Source organism: Scardinius erythrophthalmus, assembly GCF_964197995.2.
Source record: "Scardinius erythrophthalmus genome assembly, chromosome: 6".
Lineage (NCBI taxonomy): Eukaryota > Metazoa > Chordata > Actinopteri > Cypriniformes > Leuciscidae > Scardinius > Scardinius erythrophthalmus.
The window spans coordinates 25,341,795-25,362,063 of record NC_138226.1 but is presented as its reverse complement, the minus strand read 5'-3'; the positions used below and the strand labels follow the sequence as shown (position 1 = coordinate 25,362,063).

Below are 20,269 nucleotides of genomic sequence, written 5' to 3'. Positions count from 1 at the left end.
GAGATTCATAGGAGCTCACTTGAATATAATTAACCCCATTGTAAGGGTCAAACATGCTGAGATAGTGGCTCTTGTTAATGATACTGCCAGAATTTGAGGGAGTGGACCCTGATTGTGTTTGCTATAACATTTCATTCAAAAGCATTCTCAAATATTGATTTAATATTATGCGTAGAGCTGTTAATTAACATATGTTAATACAATTTTTTTTATTTTTTTTTTATTTATTTTTTTTAGTGACGACCGATATACAGGGACTTAGTCTGAATTTGGGTGACTTTCCTAAGAGGACAATCCAGACACTAAGTGGGTCAAAGCCATTCCAGAATTCCCTGGATATTTTCTCTCTCTCTCTCTCTCTCTCTCTCTCTCTCTCTCTCTCTCTCTCTCATGGAATGGCAAAAATCATGTAATGAGTAATGGACTCCTTAAACAGTTTTTATTTATTTATTTTTCTCCATGAAATGAGTAGAATAAGTCTGAGCAATTTCTGAGGACATTTGCCATTAAAAAATGGAAAACACATGAATAATTTCCTTTGTTCTATCATCACAATAAGATTTATATTAAAAAACAAAAACAACAACAACAACAACAACAACAACAACAACAACAACAACTCTGAACAGCATATAACCACAATATAATATTTTGCTTTTGCAGTTATTTATGAGATTTTAAAAAAGGGCCAATGGCCAGACCATTTCATTTAATTATAAGGAGTTTCCTCATACAGAGTGCTGTGCCATTATGCAGCTCTAATGCTCTCACACGGGTGTGTCTAGTGGGCGGAGTCTTATTCCTAAGCGCCGCCCCCGGCAGTCATACGCAAATGAGCCGGTGTCCTCCTCAGTGTTTTCTCTACACAAAGATACACAAGCGCACGCCGCGCGAGACGAGCAGGACTGCTGCTGGGACAAACACGAGCTTCTTCTAATACACACAACAGACACATTCCCGTCAAAGCGGTTTCTGAATGAGTTTGCCAAGGGCTTTTAAAATAAACTTTAAGCTTAATCAGAGGAATTACTGTATGGACTGTACGATGGGAACTTCAGCTTTATCTTTAAGCGCGTGAATGCAGAGCATCTATACAGTGCACGGAGTCAGTGGTACCCTGATCACCAAACACCGGACAGGACCATAATACAGATGGATACCTTCTTTGTTGAGGTAGGTGGAAAACTTGAACACTTCACTGGAACAGTCTCTCCCTGTTTCCTTTGTGATGGTGCTGCCTTTAAAAGGATGTTGCTGGGCTTGTTCCAAGTTTTGATCACAACTGACATGTTATCGTTTTACTGTAACTTACGGCGTCTAATACATTAATATTTGATCATAATTTAAACATTTAAAACAGAATAATAGCCTATGTTGGCAATGTATGTCTATTTTTCTCTCTCTCTGTCTAGACTATATTCATAAAATTAATTTTGTCCATTGTTCTTTCTTTTTTGCTAAATCAGGTCTATTTAACTATAAAAACATGGTCTATAAAGTCTAAAGGAACTTGTCATGGTTCATTATAGGTGTTGATTCTGCTAGGACCCTCTGTCCCTCCAGGTGAGGAAAACTGGGGAGTCCCTCTCACATTCATTACAAGTTCAAAGGTTATTTAACACCACTTCACTGTCTTTGAAGATCACTAGCGCTTGCAGAACAGCAGTGAACAAAAAAGCATCTTGATCTGGAGTAAAATGATCATAAATGCCTCAGCGGAGACCCCCAGGATGCGTGTCATGCCTCCCTCTGTCGGCTTTGCTGTTCAGTCTCTGTGTCAGCATGAGAACAAACCTGCTGGCAATGAAAGCTCAGACCTCACACACAACGCACTGACCCACTGCAGCAGTATTAACTAGATACTAATGTATAGCATTCAGATGGCCTTGTAAACCCCCTCCCCACTTCCAACGTTTCAGACCACCAAAGAGTATGTAGGGTTCAGTGCTGAAGTAGACACAAAAGAAATACACTTTTTGTTAGAGTTAGTTAGAAAAGCCTGTTATAACCAGTTGTTTTTTCTGCGCTGCAATTGTTGTTCTTTCCTAATTTTGGTGGTCTAAAGGTTTTGAAGAGGTAAAGGATTAGTTCACTCCAGAATTAAAATTTCCTGATAATTTACTCACCCCCATGTCATCCAAGATGTTCATGTCTTTTTTTCATGACTTCAACGGGGACCAACGAGTTAAAGGTCCAAATTGCAGTTTCAAGGCAGCTTCAAAGGGCTCTACACGATCCCAGCTGAGGAATAAGGGTCTTATCTAGCGAAACGATCGGCCATTTAAAAAAAAAACCCAAAATGCTCTTCTTGCACTAGCATGTCCATGACTTCTTGCATTACGGACGTTGGAAAGGTCACGCGTGATGTAGGCGGAAGTACCCAGTGTTTACAAAGCGAACGTGCAACGACTAAGTCAAACGCCCTTCACAAAAATAGGTAAAACAATGATGTCGGACGCTTTTGAAGTTGGAAAGACCTCCTTCTCCACACTGGGTCGGATGACATGGAGGTGAGTAAATTATCAGGAAACTTTAACTCTGGAGTGAACTAATCCTTTAAAGAATACTTATTTGTACCCCTTTAAACAGGCTTTCCCACAAAACACTATATTCAGAGTCACATACTTTGTATTGTGAGATATGAAGTCGCATATAAAGTCAGGCTTTCATAGTAGAGCATTTGGAGGAACACATAAGGTCTAAATGGGAAGAGTAATTAAACATCTGTTTGGGGTGGATGGAGGACAGAACGGGTCTGAGACACATCTAAGATTAAGAGCCTGAATGATGAGGCTTAGAAGTAACAACGCAAACATTCCAAGATTATTTATAGACATGGGCCACTGACAGGAGGAAGTTCCCATTCGTTGGCCCAAACAGCGGTCAGTGTGGCTTTAATTAATCTGAAGCATTAAAAGCATTTGAATTCAGATTTAAAGCTGAGACTAATGAAATTATTAAAGCATGAATCAAAAGTATGGTTCGGAATTATTTAAACAATATGTCTGATAGTCGGGATGGATTGTTGTAAACTTTGACTTAAAGATTCTTCACTTTGCTTGTATGATTTGTAATTCAGGGTTAAACTAACATTACCACTGTTATGCTTCACTGATATGTCAAAGCATTGCCTCCCTTCCCATCTGAATCCACACTTAGGACAAGGCGTACTAATATTGCCAAATCCCTAGCTTCCCCTCCAGGCTGTGTTCTCCCTCAGACAAGCCCTCATCCTTCCTCTGCCAGCTGCTGAGTCACTAAACTACTGAATACTCAGAGTGTGTCATTTAGGTCATTCTGCTGGAGCTTACCTGTCCATGCCTATTGATCCTAATGACTAAGTGTGGTTGTTCCCAGACAAACTAGTCGATTCATCCTCCCATGGAGAGATTTATGAAGCATGGGATTCCCATTCCGCTCAACAGTCCCACCTGTGATAGACTCATCACTGCTTTAAAGTAAGAGTTAACCCTGAGTTTCCCAAGAAATGGTATATTTAGTGTGTTAGAAGCCTTTGAAAGCCATAAAAAAGTTAATAGTGATGCATCAACATATGTTTTACAGAAAGGACAAAAGCAGAAGTTTTCATTTACCCAAAAACTGAAGTATACATTTTTGGTCATTTACTTTGCATAATTTGTTAACTGAACTCTGCTATTCAGGGTGTCGTGTTCACAGGTGATCAAAAAATTGGTTCTTCGTCAACAAGACGCTTGATATTTTCGCTGAACGTAGTTTACGTATTGCTATTCTAGCATCATATTTACTTGTTTTAGTAGACAGTGAATTGCATCCACACTGCTGACATGTTTTGATGTAGCAAGCTTATCCATGTTGTGTGCAGATTTGGCACAAAATAGATGCTAACACAGTCAAAACGCATTATCGGAGAAGTGCTAACTGTTTTGGTCAATCATTTCAGATGTCGAAAACTATTTCAGTATTGTATTACTAATTTTAGATTTTCCCTCCAATGTATATATTGTGTAAGTTGGCATTCCGCTCTGTACGTTTTTTTACATCACACTTGAGGAAGTTCTGCCTTTATTGTATCTATGTCCATTTTTTAACGCACCACTAAAAAACCTAAACCCTCACTAATTCTCTCACAATTTTTTTTTTAAAGGGATACTCCACTTTTTTTGGAAATAGGCTCATTTTACAACTCCCCCAGAGTTAAACAGTTGAGTTTTACCGTTTTTGAATCCATTCAGCCGATCTCTGGATCTGGCGGTACCACTTTTAGCATAGCTTAGCATACATCATTGAAGTGGACGAGACCATTAGCATTTCTCTAAAAAAAATGACCAAAGAGTTTCGATATTTTTCCTATTTAAAACTTGACTCTTCTGTAGTTACATCATGCACTAAGACCGACGGAAAATGTAAAGTTGCGATTTTCTAGGCTGATATGGCTAGGAACTATACTCTCATTCCTGCGTAATAATCAAGAAACTTGATATGATATGACGCAGCGCCTGAAAATAGTCCCCAGCTCGGTAACTTCCAACGCTCCCTGTGCAAGCAGGTTGTCACGTTGGTTATGTTGACGGAAGGTAGTCCGTTAGTGCACGATGTAACTACAGAAGAGTCAAGTTTTAAATAGGAAAAATATCGAAACTCTTTGGTCATTTTTTTGAGAGAAATGCTAATGGTCTTGTCCACTTCAATGATGTATGCTAAGCTATGCTAAAAGTGGTACCGCCAGAACCGGAGATCGGCTGAATGGATTCAAAAACGGTAAAACTCAACTGTTTAACTCTGGGGGAGTTGTAAAATGAGCCTATTTCCAAAAAAAGTGGAGTATCCCTTTAATGGATGATTGTGTCCTGTGTGAACACCCTCTAATTCACTTAGAGGGAGAGAAAGTCTCTGTGATAATGTTGACACGAATTGGACCCTAAGATACAGCCGTAACTAAACGCAAAATTGCAAAAATGAGGCCCCATTTTGACTCGTCTCATTATTTTGAAGTTGAGTCACCTAATTAGTATTGTTCAAAGTAATTTATCCATGCACTCATGTCCATCCTTAGCATGAAGGAATGTTTCTGTTTCTCGCTCGCATACTGACCAGAGGAATTCAGCTTATTCCTCAAGCAGCACATGCGTCCATTAATTAATCACAGAACCACAAATACATTTCCGGCTCAGTCCAGTGTCAGCTATGATAAAAATACCCACAACGTCCACTTCAGAAGAGCAGTCTAAAAAAAGGATCGATGAAGTGATCATGTCGCCTGGAACAACAGCTGATCTGCTTTAAAAATGGAATTCCTGCTTTTAAAGTGTCTCTCGAAACAGTGTCTCGAATCCAGCAACAGATTCCTATTCCAGACACATTCCTGTCCAGAGGATCTCAGTCTCTGAAACCCTGACCCGAGATTCCAAGCCATGCCTCTTGGTCGCCCTATAGCTCTTGGATTTGAAGTTCCTCTGGTTTGGGTTTCACACTATTCTTCTCTGTCTGGCTTTGACTTCCTTAGGCAACCTCTCACGTTGATGGCGACTGAAATCATAGCTTTTCCTCTTTACTCTGTTGGGTGCACTAGACAGGAAGAACAAAACAATAAATAGATTTTGTGTTCCTGTTCCCTGCCACATCTATTTTGTTTGTCAGACCTTGGGTACATCTCTTCTTAATAAGAATCCATATATTGAGAACTTTTTGGGGGAATTTGCATGTTTATTGTCAATAATAGGGCTGTTCTAAGGTTCCAGGGGCCTAGTTGCATTGTCCTAATCTCTTATTATGACTAATTAGTCATAAGACTGTAGGTACTCAGTAAGTGCTTTCGTCATGCTGCAGGTTGGTATGAGGAATTATGAATTGTCTTCTCACACGTGCAGGAGTTATTTCAGTTCAAACCGGATTGCTAGCTGATCCAGTGTTCAGCAGGAGTGGGGCTACATGAGTACAGCGGCAATCCCATAAGGTCATATTAATCCCTCTCAATGCAGTCTGGATGTTAGTAAGGATCGCTTTTTCTCAGAACTGATGCGTTTACTAAAGCTTCTCTGTCATATACAGGTTTTGTATGTGGGTGGACTGGATTTATTATGTGACAGATTTTTTTATTTAATTTTTTTACATGATTATTGGGCTGCAGTGTACATCTGGACACAAACCCAGATGGATTTACCCCCATTCAGTTACTCTTTGTTCACTTTGTGGGTTTAATTAGTCTTGTGTGGCCAATCTGTTGTTTATTGGCTTGTTAGTTATGGAGTTTAAGTACCATAATGCCATTCCTTCTTTTTTTTTTAATTAGAAAACTCGTAATAGACTCTCAGATGTTCTCATCACAGGATGGCGGTTTTGGAGCCGATTTTGGACAGGTTGTACAGTAAACCACAATGACTATGACCTTAAAAGTCTTGAGCATGACCACATCCCTTTTGGTTTGCTATAAATGGAGTTTATTTCTTCTGAAAATGGCAGAAATTTTGAGCTGCTGAATACAATATTGTTATTTTTGTTGGGATTAGGCACTAGAAAGATCTGTCATACATGTTAGACACAATATGTATTATGAAATGTAATTCGCTGTTTTGTAAAAAAAATCACGATTTTCTATAGCATTTTTTTCCTAAAAGCACTTTTTAGAGCCATTTTGTAATCAAAAAAATGTTGCTATTTTAACTACACTATTTAAGCTACGGCAGAGTATGGGACTCATTCTCTTTAGCTGCACTTTACAGTGTCTTTTAAAGGGCGCGGCGCATGTAAATAGCGCTTCCTCTATCATCTCCTCTGAGGCCTGTGTGTGCACTGCACCCCTTCCCCCTTCATTTCTTAATACTGTACCTCTGCATTCAGTTGTGTCTCCATCTGCCACCGCTCCAGCCCCCCTGCTGAGATACAGCAGCCATGGATCCTCGCCATCAACACCAAACGGTGCTATTGAAAAGCTTTTGTCTTGCCTAAGGGGCAAATTGTGTGGAAGGAGATACCAATTTGTGCCAATATACCAGCTCGAGGACTGAAGGTTGTCTGGTTGAGAGATTTTTTGGTGGATAGTGTTGTGTTGGTCTTTTTTTTGTTACAATAATGTGTGTTCAGATTATCTTCTTCACCTTCAAATGAAAATAGTTATTATGCTAATTCCAAAATGTGATCATAGGGGCTTAACTTCATTATGGTCATCTGATTGTAGACTGTCATTTGTTCTCTGAGTAGTCATGCTTTAATTTTCACAGGATCTTTGACAGGAAACTATATTTAACAGATTTTCTCCACCTTTATTGAGCATGTGAGATCACTTTTCGCTGTTTAGACCTGTGATTATTCATGAAAATAAAAACGTATAATTTTTTACAACTCTTATAGAGGAAGCCCAGTGACTTGAGAAACAGTATTTCAGTGAAAAAGATTCATGAATGTTTTGGCATAATAGAGCATCTTTACAATTATCACCCTCTCGGGGCCAATAAATTAGTCAGGTGGACCCACCTTTTCATAATATCTGTACCATCCCATCCTTCCTGTCCTTCTGGTGACGGTGCAGCATTATTCATGTGCCCCTGTCAGCAGCTGTAGCTCGGGGCAATGAGAGCAGACGGGTGTAGCAGACAGGCTTTAAAGGCTCTGATTAACACAATCAGTTCTTGTGCTGTAATCTGTTCACAAGAGACGGACCCCTGACTGGAGCCCCGAAAGATTTACAGGGGGCCGTGGAAGGCCTCATATTCACTGTGGGCTAGACACACAGGTACACACCAAATAACAGAGGAACTACTGGGAATGTGGTTAATTGTACAGAACGTTTCATTTACATTTTATTTATTGAATATTTTACATTGTTTGCTTGGATATTTCACTCTTCTCGTTTTAATAAATAAAAGTTTTAAAGGGTTTACTGGTAAGGAGATTAAGCTGTTGCACAGCATGCAATATCGTCCTTCAATTTAAGCTTGTTTAATGTCAAACCTGCTATGACCTCACAATGATTTGTTTCATAATAGTTATCTTGAATAATACTGCATGTTAATTCTAGCACACCACCTGCAACTTGACCTGGACTCCTCATCTCCATGGCTGATATGTTTAAGATGGTTTTGAAAAATTAATGTTGTTGGTATATAGGACTTATACATGCGAATGCAATTTGTAGATGCAGGAACAAAACCCATTGAATTTCATGGATTAAGCAAGCATGTTTGTGCTTATATTTACTGTACGTTGTGCTCATTGATAATGATAATTATATTAAATCTGTTCATCATATGAAGTGACTGTATCTCTTCAGATGACTTCGGTTAACCCGCTCTATTCATGTGAATTACAGTGACAAAGTTTTTATGAACATTTTGAAGAAGTAAAGGGACAGAAATCTATTCATTTTTGTTCTGAAGATGAACCAAAGTCTTATGGGTTTGGAACGACATGAGGGTGAGTAATTGATTTTTTTGAACAGAATTTCAGGTGAAATATTCCTTAAGTAGCAGCCAGGAACGTAATATCCATAAGCCTCAATTACTTAGAAACCAAGAGCTCTAGAGTAAAAAACGCAGCATGTAATTGTTTAGCCAGCCCAGATGGCATGTTTCCTATTTTAGTACAAGGTTTTCCCTGTGATTAAGACATCATGGAGGGACATCTGTGACGTGATGTGGCATACAGTCATGGGTTAAAAAATGAGTTCAAGCTTTCTGCCATCCCATTAAACTGCAACCTTAGAATACTACCCTAATTGAGTCCTTATGTATTGTTGGGAAACATATTATGTTGAAATAACTGTAATTTGTGTCTGTAAATGGTGTTTAAATTGGTTATTGTCAGCATTAGATGATCAACAAGCTATAGCTCTGTGCATTACAGGATGTGGCAAAGCAGATTTAGCCTGCGGCTTCAGAACTCCAACCAACTCTTCCATCAGATAAATACATTTCTCATTATGTTCTCAGTGTGGATCACAACCTGTGTGGCACCATCGCTCTTATTTGCTGATACATAAGGGATGTTGGAATAGATTAAATTTTTTTTTATTTTATTTTTTAAGTATAGGACAACATAGAAAAGCGATCCAGGTGGCAGAATTAAATTGTACTGTCACATATTTTATGAGACTGAGGTAAAGCCTTTGCACATTTAGTTGTTTTGCTGGCTCTCCACATTAGAAGGAATCAGTGCAAGATGGCAGTAATCTGACTCCTCAAAAACAGCTGTTGTACAGTTTGTGAGATGAAGATGCAGTATAGTGGCATCAGGCCGCTCAAAGGCTTCTGAGATTCTAATAACTGTGGACAGAACTGTATGTCTCCTTCATTTCCTCATTGAGATGTTTTGGTGCTGGAGAAGCGTTTCTTATGTGTTTTGTCAGATGAGGGCTGATCTCTTATAAAAAGGCCAATTTTATCTGAACGGCTGTCGTGTCTTTGTTGAATGCCGCAACTGAGAAGAGCTGCCACATCAGTAATAACCCCGTCCCTCCCCTGTCCTTCCCCAGGTTGGGATCTTTCTACTATTGAGGGCTACAGTTTTATTCTAAATACTATGATTAATTTTAGATTGTTGTTTATTTGAATGCACTTCACTTCACTTCAGTATTTGGCTTGGCTAAAGGTTTACAGCAGTGGGAAAGGTTGTTTGTGCACATGATTTGTCCAACTTACAGCTTCCAGTCTTCACCACCAAGCCCAAATTATACTACAGTTTTGATGCGAACGCTTAGCATAAGCCCAACACGTAGCCTTTCAGAGTATACTCCATTTAATAGCGTGTGCAAACATTGGTTTTTGACACATGCACACCTGCAAGTTTCCTCCTTGTCTGTATTTGTGCTATATGGTGTTGCAAGGATGATGTATTTGTGTAGGCCTAAACCTGGAAAATTATTATTTTGGAATTTGATGGGGTTTTTTTTTTAAGAGAAAAGTTGTATGTCACATTCCCATTATATATTTCCTTTTCTTTGCTGTCTGAAATCTGGACACAAAACTGTGTAAACAAAACCATATAGCTAATGTATGAGTAGTATCCATCCACAAGTTTCATTCATTTAGAGTACATTACAACCTGCCATGACCGTTAATCACCGTCTCCAGACTATGCTTTATGCTAATCGGTCGAACATCTCAGTTGTAAGGTTAATACTATTAAGTGTCACAATCTCTCAAATGCTATTAGCACTCTCCCTCTATTGTCTGATATGGGGGAAGTCTGGGAAGTGTCCTTCCCCTGGGGCCACAATCTCTCCATTAGCTAATTTCTGATCAGCTGCACCTTCCATCATTTATTCATACTGCTGTCAGCCTAGTGACGGAGCGCCAAGGCTGTTTATCGAATCCTGTACAAAACACTGCTCCTTCTCTGCCTCACTCTGTATTGTCAATTCAACTGTGAATTTACATGTTCTGAATTGTTAATGTTGTAAATGTATCGCTTGGACCGTACAAAAGGGCGCTTTTTGCAAATAATTCCTGAAATGTGTCCTAGAGACAAGAATGTTTGAGCTCATCTTCAGGAATTTTAATTCTACAAGATGCTAAACATTCATTTCGGTTGTGACCCTGATTTGAGGTGAGGCAAACCTCTCATTGGCTTGGCTGATGTCATGCAGGTCTGGGGAAGTTGAGGACATAGGGTGGGAGAGAGCTGTCTTGGTTTCACTTGGCGGTAGCTTGTGACATACAGTAAGGTACAGTTTCCCCTCTCACACTAGATTGGTCTTTTGTGTGGTTCAGTTGCTCTTGTCATGTATTTTAATGGAACACAGAGTTGTCAAAAAGCCTTTTTTAGATATGTTCAGCCTTTTGTTTGAATGTGAGTTAGGGGTTAGTAAGATTATAGCCCTTCAGTAAGATTTTTTTATTTCTTTTTTTAAATGTAATACTTTTATTCAGCAAGGACACAAATTATCCAAAAGTCACAGTAAAGACATTTAGAATGTTACAAAAGATTTCTACTTCAAATAAATGTTCTTTTGGAATCCTGAAAAATGTATCATGGTTTCTACAAAGATATTAAGCAGCACAACTGTTTTCAAATTTGATAATAATAATAAATGTTTCTTGAGGAGTAAATCAGCATTTTAGAATGATTTCTGAAGGATCATGTGACAATGAAGACTGAAGTAATGATGCTGAAATTCAGCTTTAGACTACAGGAATAAATTACATTTAAAAATATATTATAATATAAAACATTTATTTTCAAATTCTAATAATATTTCACAATATTTCTGTTTTTACTGTTTTATTTTTTATCAAATAAATGCAGCCTTGGTGAGCATATAAGATTTCTTTCAAAAACATTTAAAAAATCTTACTGATCCCAAAACATTTGAACATTTATATATATGCATAATTATGTATTACTTATGTATTATCATTTAAATTTCTCAGAGTAGAGGATTTGAAGTCTAAATTGTCTTGAAATGTATTGTTTAAGACTGAGTGAATTTGTTACAGAAAAAGTTGTAGTTTTAGCTCTAAATTCATCCAATTTCAAGCACTTCGATGGAATATGAAAGTTAAAAAATCTCACTAGATGACCCCAGTAACCGGCTAGTCAGTTGTTGACTGTCCTGACCCACCCATACAGTTTATGTTAGCACTGTTCAAAGGACATATGTAGATCTCTGGTCGGCTTTAAACTTGAGCCTGTAATGTCAGCAGTAATTTCAATCAATCTAATCAGACACCAACCTCATTTCTTGACCAATTCCTAATTTCCGTCCTCAATATTCTGCAGTTCAAACCCTTGATCCTGGTCACATTGCAATAACTCAACTCAGAGCATCGACTGGTTTCATAGAACAACAGTTTTCTGTTAGCTTTGAACCATCATCTACCATTGCACAATAAATTAGCAGTTGGACCAGTCCTAACGATGGAGGACATTTTTGCTGGATTGAGTTCAAAGAGATCTTTCTGCTAAATACACGATTGTTGGAAAACGTGCTTTTTGCTCTGTTTCTCTCTTAAGATAATTACAAGAAATATAGCATAGTCTTATGCAATGCACAGATTAAACCAAGAGTCATTGAGCTGTATGTGTATGTATGTGTGTGTGTGTGTGTGTGTGTGTGTCATTTTGCAGTCTAAAGTCAGTCAGTATTGAGTTGCCCAGTCAGTTTGCTCTTCAATATCCGAGGCCCTCTGTAATGTGAAGAGCTCTTCACATCTGCACAGCTGCACTGAAGGAGAGCCAGAGGTCAGCGGAGGTGTCAGTATTGTTATGATAATCTGAATAAGTGTCAATGTTTGAGATCTAAATAGTGTGCAGTAATCTCATTGAAAAAGAGTGTGAGCAGCTGCTTTGGAGTAGTCTTTATGATATTTGCAAAGTCCACAGGAGTTCTTCTTAAACAAGGCTTTTTTTCCAAACAAAATGTCTTTGTCTCTCTTTTTTTTGACATCTCATGACAAATAATGCAGCCTGTGTGGTCGGAAAAAGAAAATTAGCGTTGGACTAATTGCCAAATAACATCTAATTTTGTGGAAGTTGATTAGTTTTCTTTTGTTGAGTTGATTGGATCACTCGATACTCTTGGTCTTGGGCTTCCTGCCACAAGGAGAAAGAGACACGCCACCTTGCGCTGTGTAGTCTCATTAATGTTTCAGTCTCATTAATTAGCAAATCTCCTCCAAATTTGGCACCGTTAAACACAGAGGTAATGGTAGCCCTTTTTGAGGGTTCAGAGTGACTGAGCGTTTTAAGTTGTGCTTTCTGTTTTAAAGGGCACGGGACTTTTTTTCCACTCATCCGTGTTACCGGTTAACAGTTAGTGTTAAGATCCTTCATCAAACTTAACAAAAAGCTTTTTAAAAACCAGAACTAGATTGAAGTTGCAATGTAATGAAAGTACAGTAGCAACAGATCATTTCTTCCATATTGTGACGAATAATGGACGGGCATTTGGTTCGATCCATTGTTGTTGTTGATTGGGTAGAAGCAGGTCTGAATGTTAGCTTGCAGTCGATTGAGTCGATAAGAAAGGGACAGGGTTTAAGCAGACTAAATGATGCTGGAGGAATCCAGCAGTCACCAACCATAGAGAAGCATTTCATTGGAAGATCGAGGCATTATAGTTAAAAATTACAAGGTCTAAAAAGTTTTACAAAAATGGTTCACAATAAGAGCATTAAGATGCATTTAGTAAAGAGATATTTCCATTTCATGCTGACTTTTTTTATTTGCACATTTACCAAAATTATATTCAGTTTTTAGGCTTTTTGCCAATTCTGTTGAAAGTAATAGTGTAGAAATAAGAGAAATTGTTGGGAAATGAAGGGGGAGTGACACATGACACAAGCCCGACTTAAATTAGCATTTCCCATATGAGCATCTTGGTTCCATGTTGTCCACTATTCCAAACTGAAATTTGAGTAAAGGTGCAGACAAATTTACCGTTTTATGAATTTCATGGGCAAAATTCAGTCATAGGAGTCTGATTGCAGATTTCGCTCGTTCAAGTTGGTTATGTGAATTTGCGGCGCTGACCAACAGAAAGCTGCTTGTTGTGAAAGTTACTTCTGTGTGCGCTATTCTTCATACATCTCTACACTATTGACAACCCACAATGGACCTTTTTTTTGCCCACAAAATTTCGATTTCTACTATCGATTCACTGGTGTTCCGGCTAAAAGGAGCTGATTCATGTCTCAGAGTATAATACGATGTAATACGAAGGAGTTATTTTGTTTGCACGTGTGCTGCGGTTTGACAGACAAAACCCTGCCTCAGAGTTGCCCAGCTGGCCTTTGTTGAGGGATTTCCGCCCGGTTGCCCTCTGGGACCCAGAGCATGACCATTCTGCTTTGAGACTGCCGAGGTGATGGAAAGGTGGGGGAAGGAGAGGATGAAATGATGTAAGTGCAGGAGAGAATGGAAGGAGGAGGAGGAGGTTTGTGTTTTTGTGGCCATCTGTTGCCTATACAATTCACCCCGTGCACAAAGCAGGTTTACACTGCTGTCTTTCAGAGGCATCATGGAGCTTGCTTCTGGAAAATCTGTTAACCTCACCACATAATTGATGACATCATACGGCGGTTTCCAGCAGTGCCAGTGGAAACATGTCTGGTCTCAAATGTTGTCATTATAGTGGGGATGTTATAAGACTTTCAGAATTCTTCTCGTCTTCTGAAAATAAAATATAGGATCTCAGGGAGGAACCCATCGTTGCTGTTTCAGCATGATTTAAAAAAAGATTACATGGTAATGCAGATGTTTGGAAAGACATTTTGGGAAAAATATGAGAAGCTGAGCACAATAGCTTTACTTGCCCAGATGCTATAACTGTAATTTATTTCTGTCCATTCTGGCTTTACGTTGGGGGAAAAGTCACATGTTTTTCTATGGTTCTACTTGACATTGAGTGTCCTTGAGTGCAGAACATCTGTTTTCTGGCTGCATTTCTCTGTTCACTTGAAAGATCAATTTCTAGGGTGGTTGTTTGGTGTATGTTTACTGGCCCAAGTCAAAAGATTCTCTGTGGTAATCTGCTCCCTTGATACGGCTTGGGATATGGAATATATTACAATGTTTATCATCCACTAGGCAAAATCATTGGTCTGATTGCTTTGAAAAGTAATTGCATACCCCTCAACAAGCCACATGATTTGAGGTATTATTTTTGACCATGCAGCACAACTTACAAGCTGAAGTTTAATATTTTGTTGGTTTTTCAAAATGCCTAGCACTAATTATTTGAGCATTCCTTGGGGAAACATTAAGATTATCCTTGAATATTCTAGGAAAGCTTACCCTCATTCTTACACCATAATGATAGATGTCAGCAAACTGAACCACAGTTATCTGCATCATGAATAAGTTAATACATTGGTTCTGCCCATGCCAGCATTTTATAATTTCTATGTATTAATCATTAAAGTGCCCAGCAACAATACTCATTCATTCAGTAAGGAATAATTGACGACAGGCCGTTGAATTATTAGAAAATAATGCACACCTGAAATGGTAATGCGGCCACGATGCGAAACAGGTGCATTATTTTATGATAATTCAATGTACCCAAGTCAATTATTCTGCTTATACTACAGTTACCACACTTCAAACATTGTTCAGATGATGTATTTCAAGACATTTGTCAGGTTTTTGTCCTTAAAACGCTCTTGTGTGTAGGATTAATTTCTCACGCATCTAATCCTACGCCTCCGTTCTCCATTCCAAAACGTCATTTGCTAGAGCTAACGGAGACTTGAACAGACTAATGCAGTTATTAATGCAGTTATGAGAGAGAGAGAGAGAGAGAGAGAGAGAGAGAGTTATGTTTACTTCCTTTAATCTAGGAGATTAAACACAAGTAATTCAATGACATCATGTGCCATAAAGCACAAATGCTGTAAATGAGAATTATGTAACAATGGCATCTGATCTTCTTAAATCCATAGACCCTGCTTCAGATGTAATTCAGTTCAGTCAGGTCACGTGAAACAGCTTTTCCGAGTTCTGTGCTTGAGTAATTTTCCTCCCGTGCCAGTTACAGACCTGTCTGATCTCTCTCATCTTATCCATGATTTCAGCTCAATAAAATGTTGCTTTAATCATATTTCTGTAAATATAGGTATTGCGTTTGGAGCTGATTGTGTTTAGGGAAAGATGTTCTCAAAGATGGCATATTCCAAGTTTAAATAAATGATTAAATAATATTTGCGAAAAATCTGAAGATCTTATTCTACCTAGCTGGGAATAATAATTTTTAAAAGATTTACCTATCTGGGATTCAAACATGTGACTATTTTTACATTTTAATGAGTTCATCAGAATTTTTTTTGTCATTTGTCCTGTCATATTGATCCATACGTGCATGATTTTCTTTCTTTCGCAAGAGAAGACATTTAGCAGAATGTCTGAGCTGCTTTTCTTCATACAGTTGACCCTTTTCACATTTCCATGGTTCTCAGAAGCAGAAGTCATATAGGTTATTAAAAGACAGGAGTCTACAACACATATCATTTTTGTGCTTCCACTAGCTCCAATAGCAAAAGAAAAGAGTTTACAAAAGAGGAAAAAAGAAAGATGTCAAAGTTTCTGTCACTCATTCACTCTTTCCACTATATTTGAAACACCTATTCAGCAGTGTTCATTTTCTGTTAGTTTTCTGTATTTTAATACCAAGGTAAAATAGCACAAAGTACTGTGCTATAAGTGAAAATAAATAATGTTGCTAGACTTACAATGTTTATAACTGTGGAATTGCATCATCGCAGACAGTGAAAAGCGTCCTTGAAGCGAATAGTGATCAGGTGCTGTCAAGCTCCAAAAATGACACAAAAGCACCACTAAAGTCTCATAAAAGTGGTCCATACACAACTTGTACACTGTATTCTAAGTCATATGAAGTCTTAAGATAGCTTTGTGATGAACAAACTGAAATCATTTGACCACTTTTATGATACTTCAATGGTCATTTTGGCTCTTGACAGCCTTTGGCCACAATCCACTTTTATTATAGCAGTGTGATCAGATCAGATGGTGGACCTGCACCTAGATGCGACCAAAACGCAGCCCTGAATGTTTGTTGAGAGCATGTCTTCTAGACATTCCCCTTTGAAGGCCTCGTCGACATGACCATCGGAACAGGTCTTCAGCAGAGACTACAAGAACCAGACAGGTCCTCTGCATAGACCCTATGACCAGCTTCGGATACATAATCCATAATCCTTGATCTTCAAGCTAAAGGAACTGGATGAATATTTGAATGCTAATGATCCTGATTTGAATTCTGACTGATGCAGCCTGAATCATAATGACACCGTGTTCGTTCGTTGGCCAGAAGAGAACTGGCTCCCTGACTGAGCCTGGTTTCTCCCAAGGTTTTTTTCTCCATTCTGTCCCCGATGGACTTTGGGTTCCTTGCCGCTGTCGCCTCTGGCTTGCTTAGTTGGGGACACTTCATATTCAACAATATTATTGATCTGACTGCACTGACGCTGTTGTATGAGAACTGAACTGAGCTGGACGATGACGTCCTTTTTTGCAGAACTGCTTCATAGATGAAATGAACTAATTTAATAATTGATTATCTTTACAATGGAACTGAATCAACACTGAACTGACTTCAGCTGAACAACAGCTGAACATTTTCCTGTTATCACTGTAAAGCTGCATCGAAACAATCTGTATTGTGTAAAGCGCTATATAAATAAAGGTGACTTGACTTGACTAAAATAACGTGCTACCCAAAAGTCTTGAAACATCAAGAATGGGAGTAAATTATGTCAGAATTTTAATTTATAGGTGAACTATCCCTTTAACAATTACCTCCACTTGAAATCTTGAATGTGTCTGGCCTCATTATATTCCACGTCTCCATTGCAGTGTATCATGTGTCTATGATCATCTTCATACAGCGTGTTTTGGAAAGAGTGGATGTATATTGTGTGAATGCCTGCACATGTTGCCTACGGGACCCAATGCAGTTGCACATGTCAGGTCATTATTAAAAGTTAATGAGGATTGATATCCTCATGCTCTGACCTTGGGGATTGGGTTTCCTGGTGGAAGCCTCTCCCATTGATCCTTTGGTTCTCATGTGCTGTCGGACAAACTACTCTCTCAACACTCCATTGGCCGTCTGAATGGCCGCGCTGTGAAGATTTATGGCTGTCAGTGTGTAAGTGTGAGAGATCAGAACCTGGCACACACTAAAGGCCCGTTCACACCAATAACCGTAACTATAACTTTTACCATATTAGCGTAGTTTTCACTGGTGTCTGTGTGCGCAATAAGTGGGTGGGCAATATGCTAATGTTTCGTCTTGACGTCACAACGAAACGGCTTAGGTTTCATTTTAAAAACTATTAATTTAATTGACTCAGAGTCGACTCTTACTTTTGAAAACTATATACGGTGCACTTTCAGATTTAAAACTTTGCAGGATGTTTTCATTCACTTAGAGCTATGTTACACACTACATGAAAGGTGTTTTTTGGTGGATTACACATGTAAATATTGGCAATAATGATTATTCAGACAGTTTTATGTTGTAGAGTTATCATTTTATTGAATCATCTGAACACTAGTACCAGGAGTCCATGATACGCCTCATGCTCATGAATCTCATGCCACCCATATTGCTGAAGTTCCTGTACTCTCCAGGCCTGAAGTAGGTCATCTTGCCTCTGTAGTGGGGCTGCTCATACATGAGCCAGTGGCCCTCCATCACATGACAGGACTTGCAGTGAGACATGCGGTAACGGTCCATGATGTTGTCACAGTCATCCATCATCTCATACATCTGACCCATGAAGTTCTCCCTCTCGTAGATTCTCATTCTGTAGGATCCCCTGTGCTGTTGTGGAAAATAAGTCAGTTAGTATAAATTGATTAGGAAGAACCATTATCACATGTAGTCATAAGTCTAACTTCAACAAAAATCTGGGTCTATCTCACACAGTTTACCATTCTTATTTCAAAATAAATAGACTGTTGTCTAATGTCAGTTAATAAATACGTCAAGAGGTTCATGGAGCTCACCATAGAGATCATACGGCAGGACCTGATGCAGTTGCTCATTCCAAACATGGACATGTAATCAGCGTACTCGCCCCTTCTAAAGAAATACTGATTTCCCATGTAGTTGGGATGATCATACATCATCCAGCATCCGCTGTGCACTCTACAAGAGTGGCAGTGGCTCATGTAGGAGGAGAAGTCACCACAGTCGCCGGTACACTCGTAAGAGCGACCCTGGAAATTTCTTTCTTCATAAAAGGTGACCTGAAATTTTATATAGTTAATCTCTTAGTGGTTTTAAGGGGGGAAAATAGCACATTAAAGTAATTTGAGTGAAATTGTATGGATTGGGAGCTGTAATATAGTTTACCTTCATGGTTGCGCTGTCTGATCCTCAGTAGTTCCACAAAGGAGAAGCTGAAGCTGATTCTGGTTGTTGACTGACTGCTGTCACCCGTACCTTTATACTAGACCAAGACTAAAGACTACACAGCACCTATTGTTAGCCAATTCCTGACTGTGCAAGTTGGAATAGAGGCCATTCTAGCTAAAGCTTGGTATGTAGATCTTAGTCCTTTCATTTTCAGGAATCTAGCATTTCTTTAGTTTTTAAATGTAAATTTTTTTTCTAAAAGTTTCTAATTTGCTAAAATTAAAAAAAAAAAAAAATGCGGAACACTAAGCAAAGATTTAAACAAGGAGGTTCCATTGTTTTGTCTTGTTTCATAATCTTGTTTCATTTTTTTTTTTTTTATTCTAATACACAAGGCTTGGACCATGATGGATCCATGTTTAGTCCAACTGTAATTTGAGAGAAATTCATTTGAGAACGTGTCATTTTATTGTGTTCCTTCTGGATTCCATTGGAAGTTTCCATTTGAAGTTCTTGTGTTATGTTCTTCTTCTGTCTGTTCTAGGTTAACAACCGAATGGTTTAGATGTTTTTGTTTTTAAGTTATTAGCTGTTATGTGTAATCCTCATGTCTCTTTTGTATATGTTAAAATTATGTTGTAAAACATATGCGCAGAGTGTGATGTCATATTGTGTGTGCACGCGCGTCTATTGTGCGTGTGAAAGAATACGTCAGCAGTGCTAAAAAAAAAGGCACTAGGCAGTTTTTTTGTGTTCATTTCTATTGCATTATGATTAGGGCTGTCACGATATGATATTGCGATTATCGCGTCCAAAATAAAAGTTTGTATTTACATAATAAATGTGTGTGTGTACTGTGTATAATTATTTTATATATATAAATACACACACATGCTTGTATTTAAGAAATATTTGCATGTATATACTGTTTATAGATATATATAATTTATGTTATATAAATATAAATATTGTATATCTAAATAACATTTTTTTTAAACATATACATGCACGTGTGTATTTAAATATACAAAATAATTATACACACATTTATTATGAAAATGCAAACTTTTATTTTGGATGCGATAATCGCGATATCATATCGTGACAGCCCTAATTATGGTTGAAAACAGTATCAATAATGTCAAAAATATGATGTGCAGTCAAGTCCGGGTGTGTGTAGGCTATATGCTGTGTTCTTGTTGTGAATACGCTTTGATGTGATTCTAAGAGTTTTGACGAGTTGTATTTTGACGACTTGATATTATTTCTTATTTAAAAGTTTAGAATGCCTAACATTCTAAAATCTTCCAGTTTAATGCGACATGTAGCCTAAGCTATGTATTGTTATTTTGCAACGACTCTATTATTTTTCCAGTCATAGACCAACGCTCAAGCACTGACTAGAATCAGCATTCACGTGCTCAAAAATGTGTTTTGCGCTGACAACAATCCAACGCTGACTAGAATCACGCA

The 20,269-nt window shown here is 38.3% G+C and overlaps 2 protein-coding genes across 2 annotated transcripts in view; one reads left to right on the top strand and one right to left on the bottom strand.

The window, feature by feature from the left end:
* Window positions 1-851: 851 nt before the first annotated feature.
* Window positions 852-20,269, top strand: part of myo10l3 (myosin X, like 3) — a 79,860-nt gene continuing 60,442 nt past the window's right edge. Inside the window, exon 1 of the mRNA XM_081367966.1 lies at window positions 852-1,173. Within this exon, the coding sequence (XP_081224092.1) occupies window positions 1,153-1,173 (21 nt within the window). The 5' untranslated portion in view covers window positions 852-1,152. The remainder of the gene's footprint in view (window positions 1,174-20,269) is intronic.
* Window positions 17,987-18,799, bottom strand: LOC308692397 (gamma-crystallin M2-like; the record flags this gene model as incomplete). The annotated part of the gene is made up of 3 exons (XM_081368367.1): window positions 17,987-18,259; window positions 18,445-18,687; window positions 18,794-18,799. 3 exons carry the CDS (start codon window positions 18,797-18,799, stop codon window positions 17,987-17,989), a joined length of 522 nt encoding a protein of 173 aa, XP_081224493.1.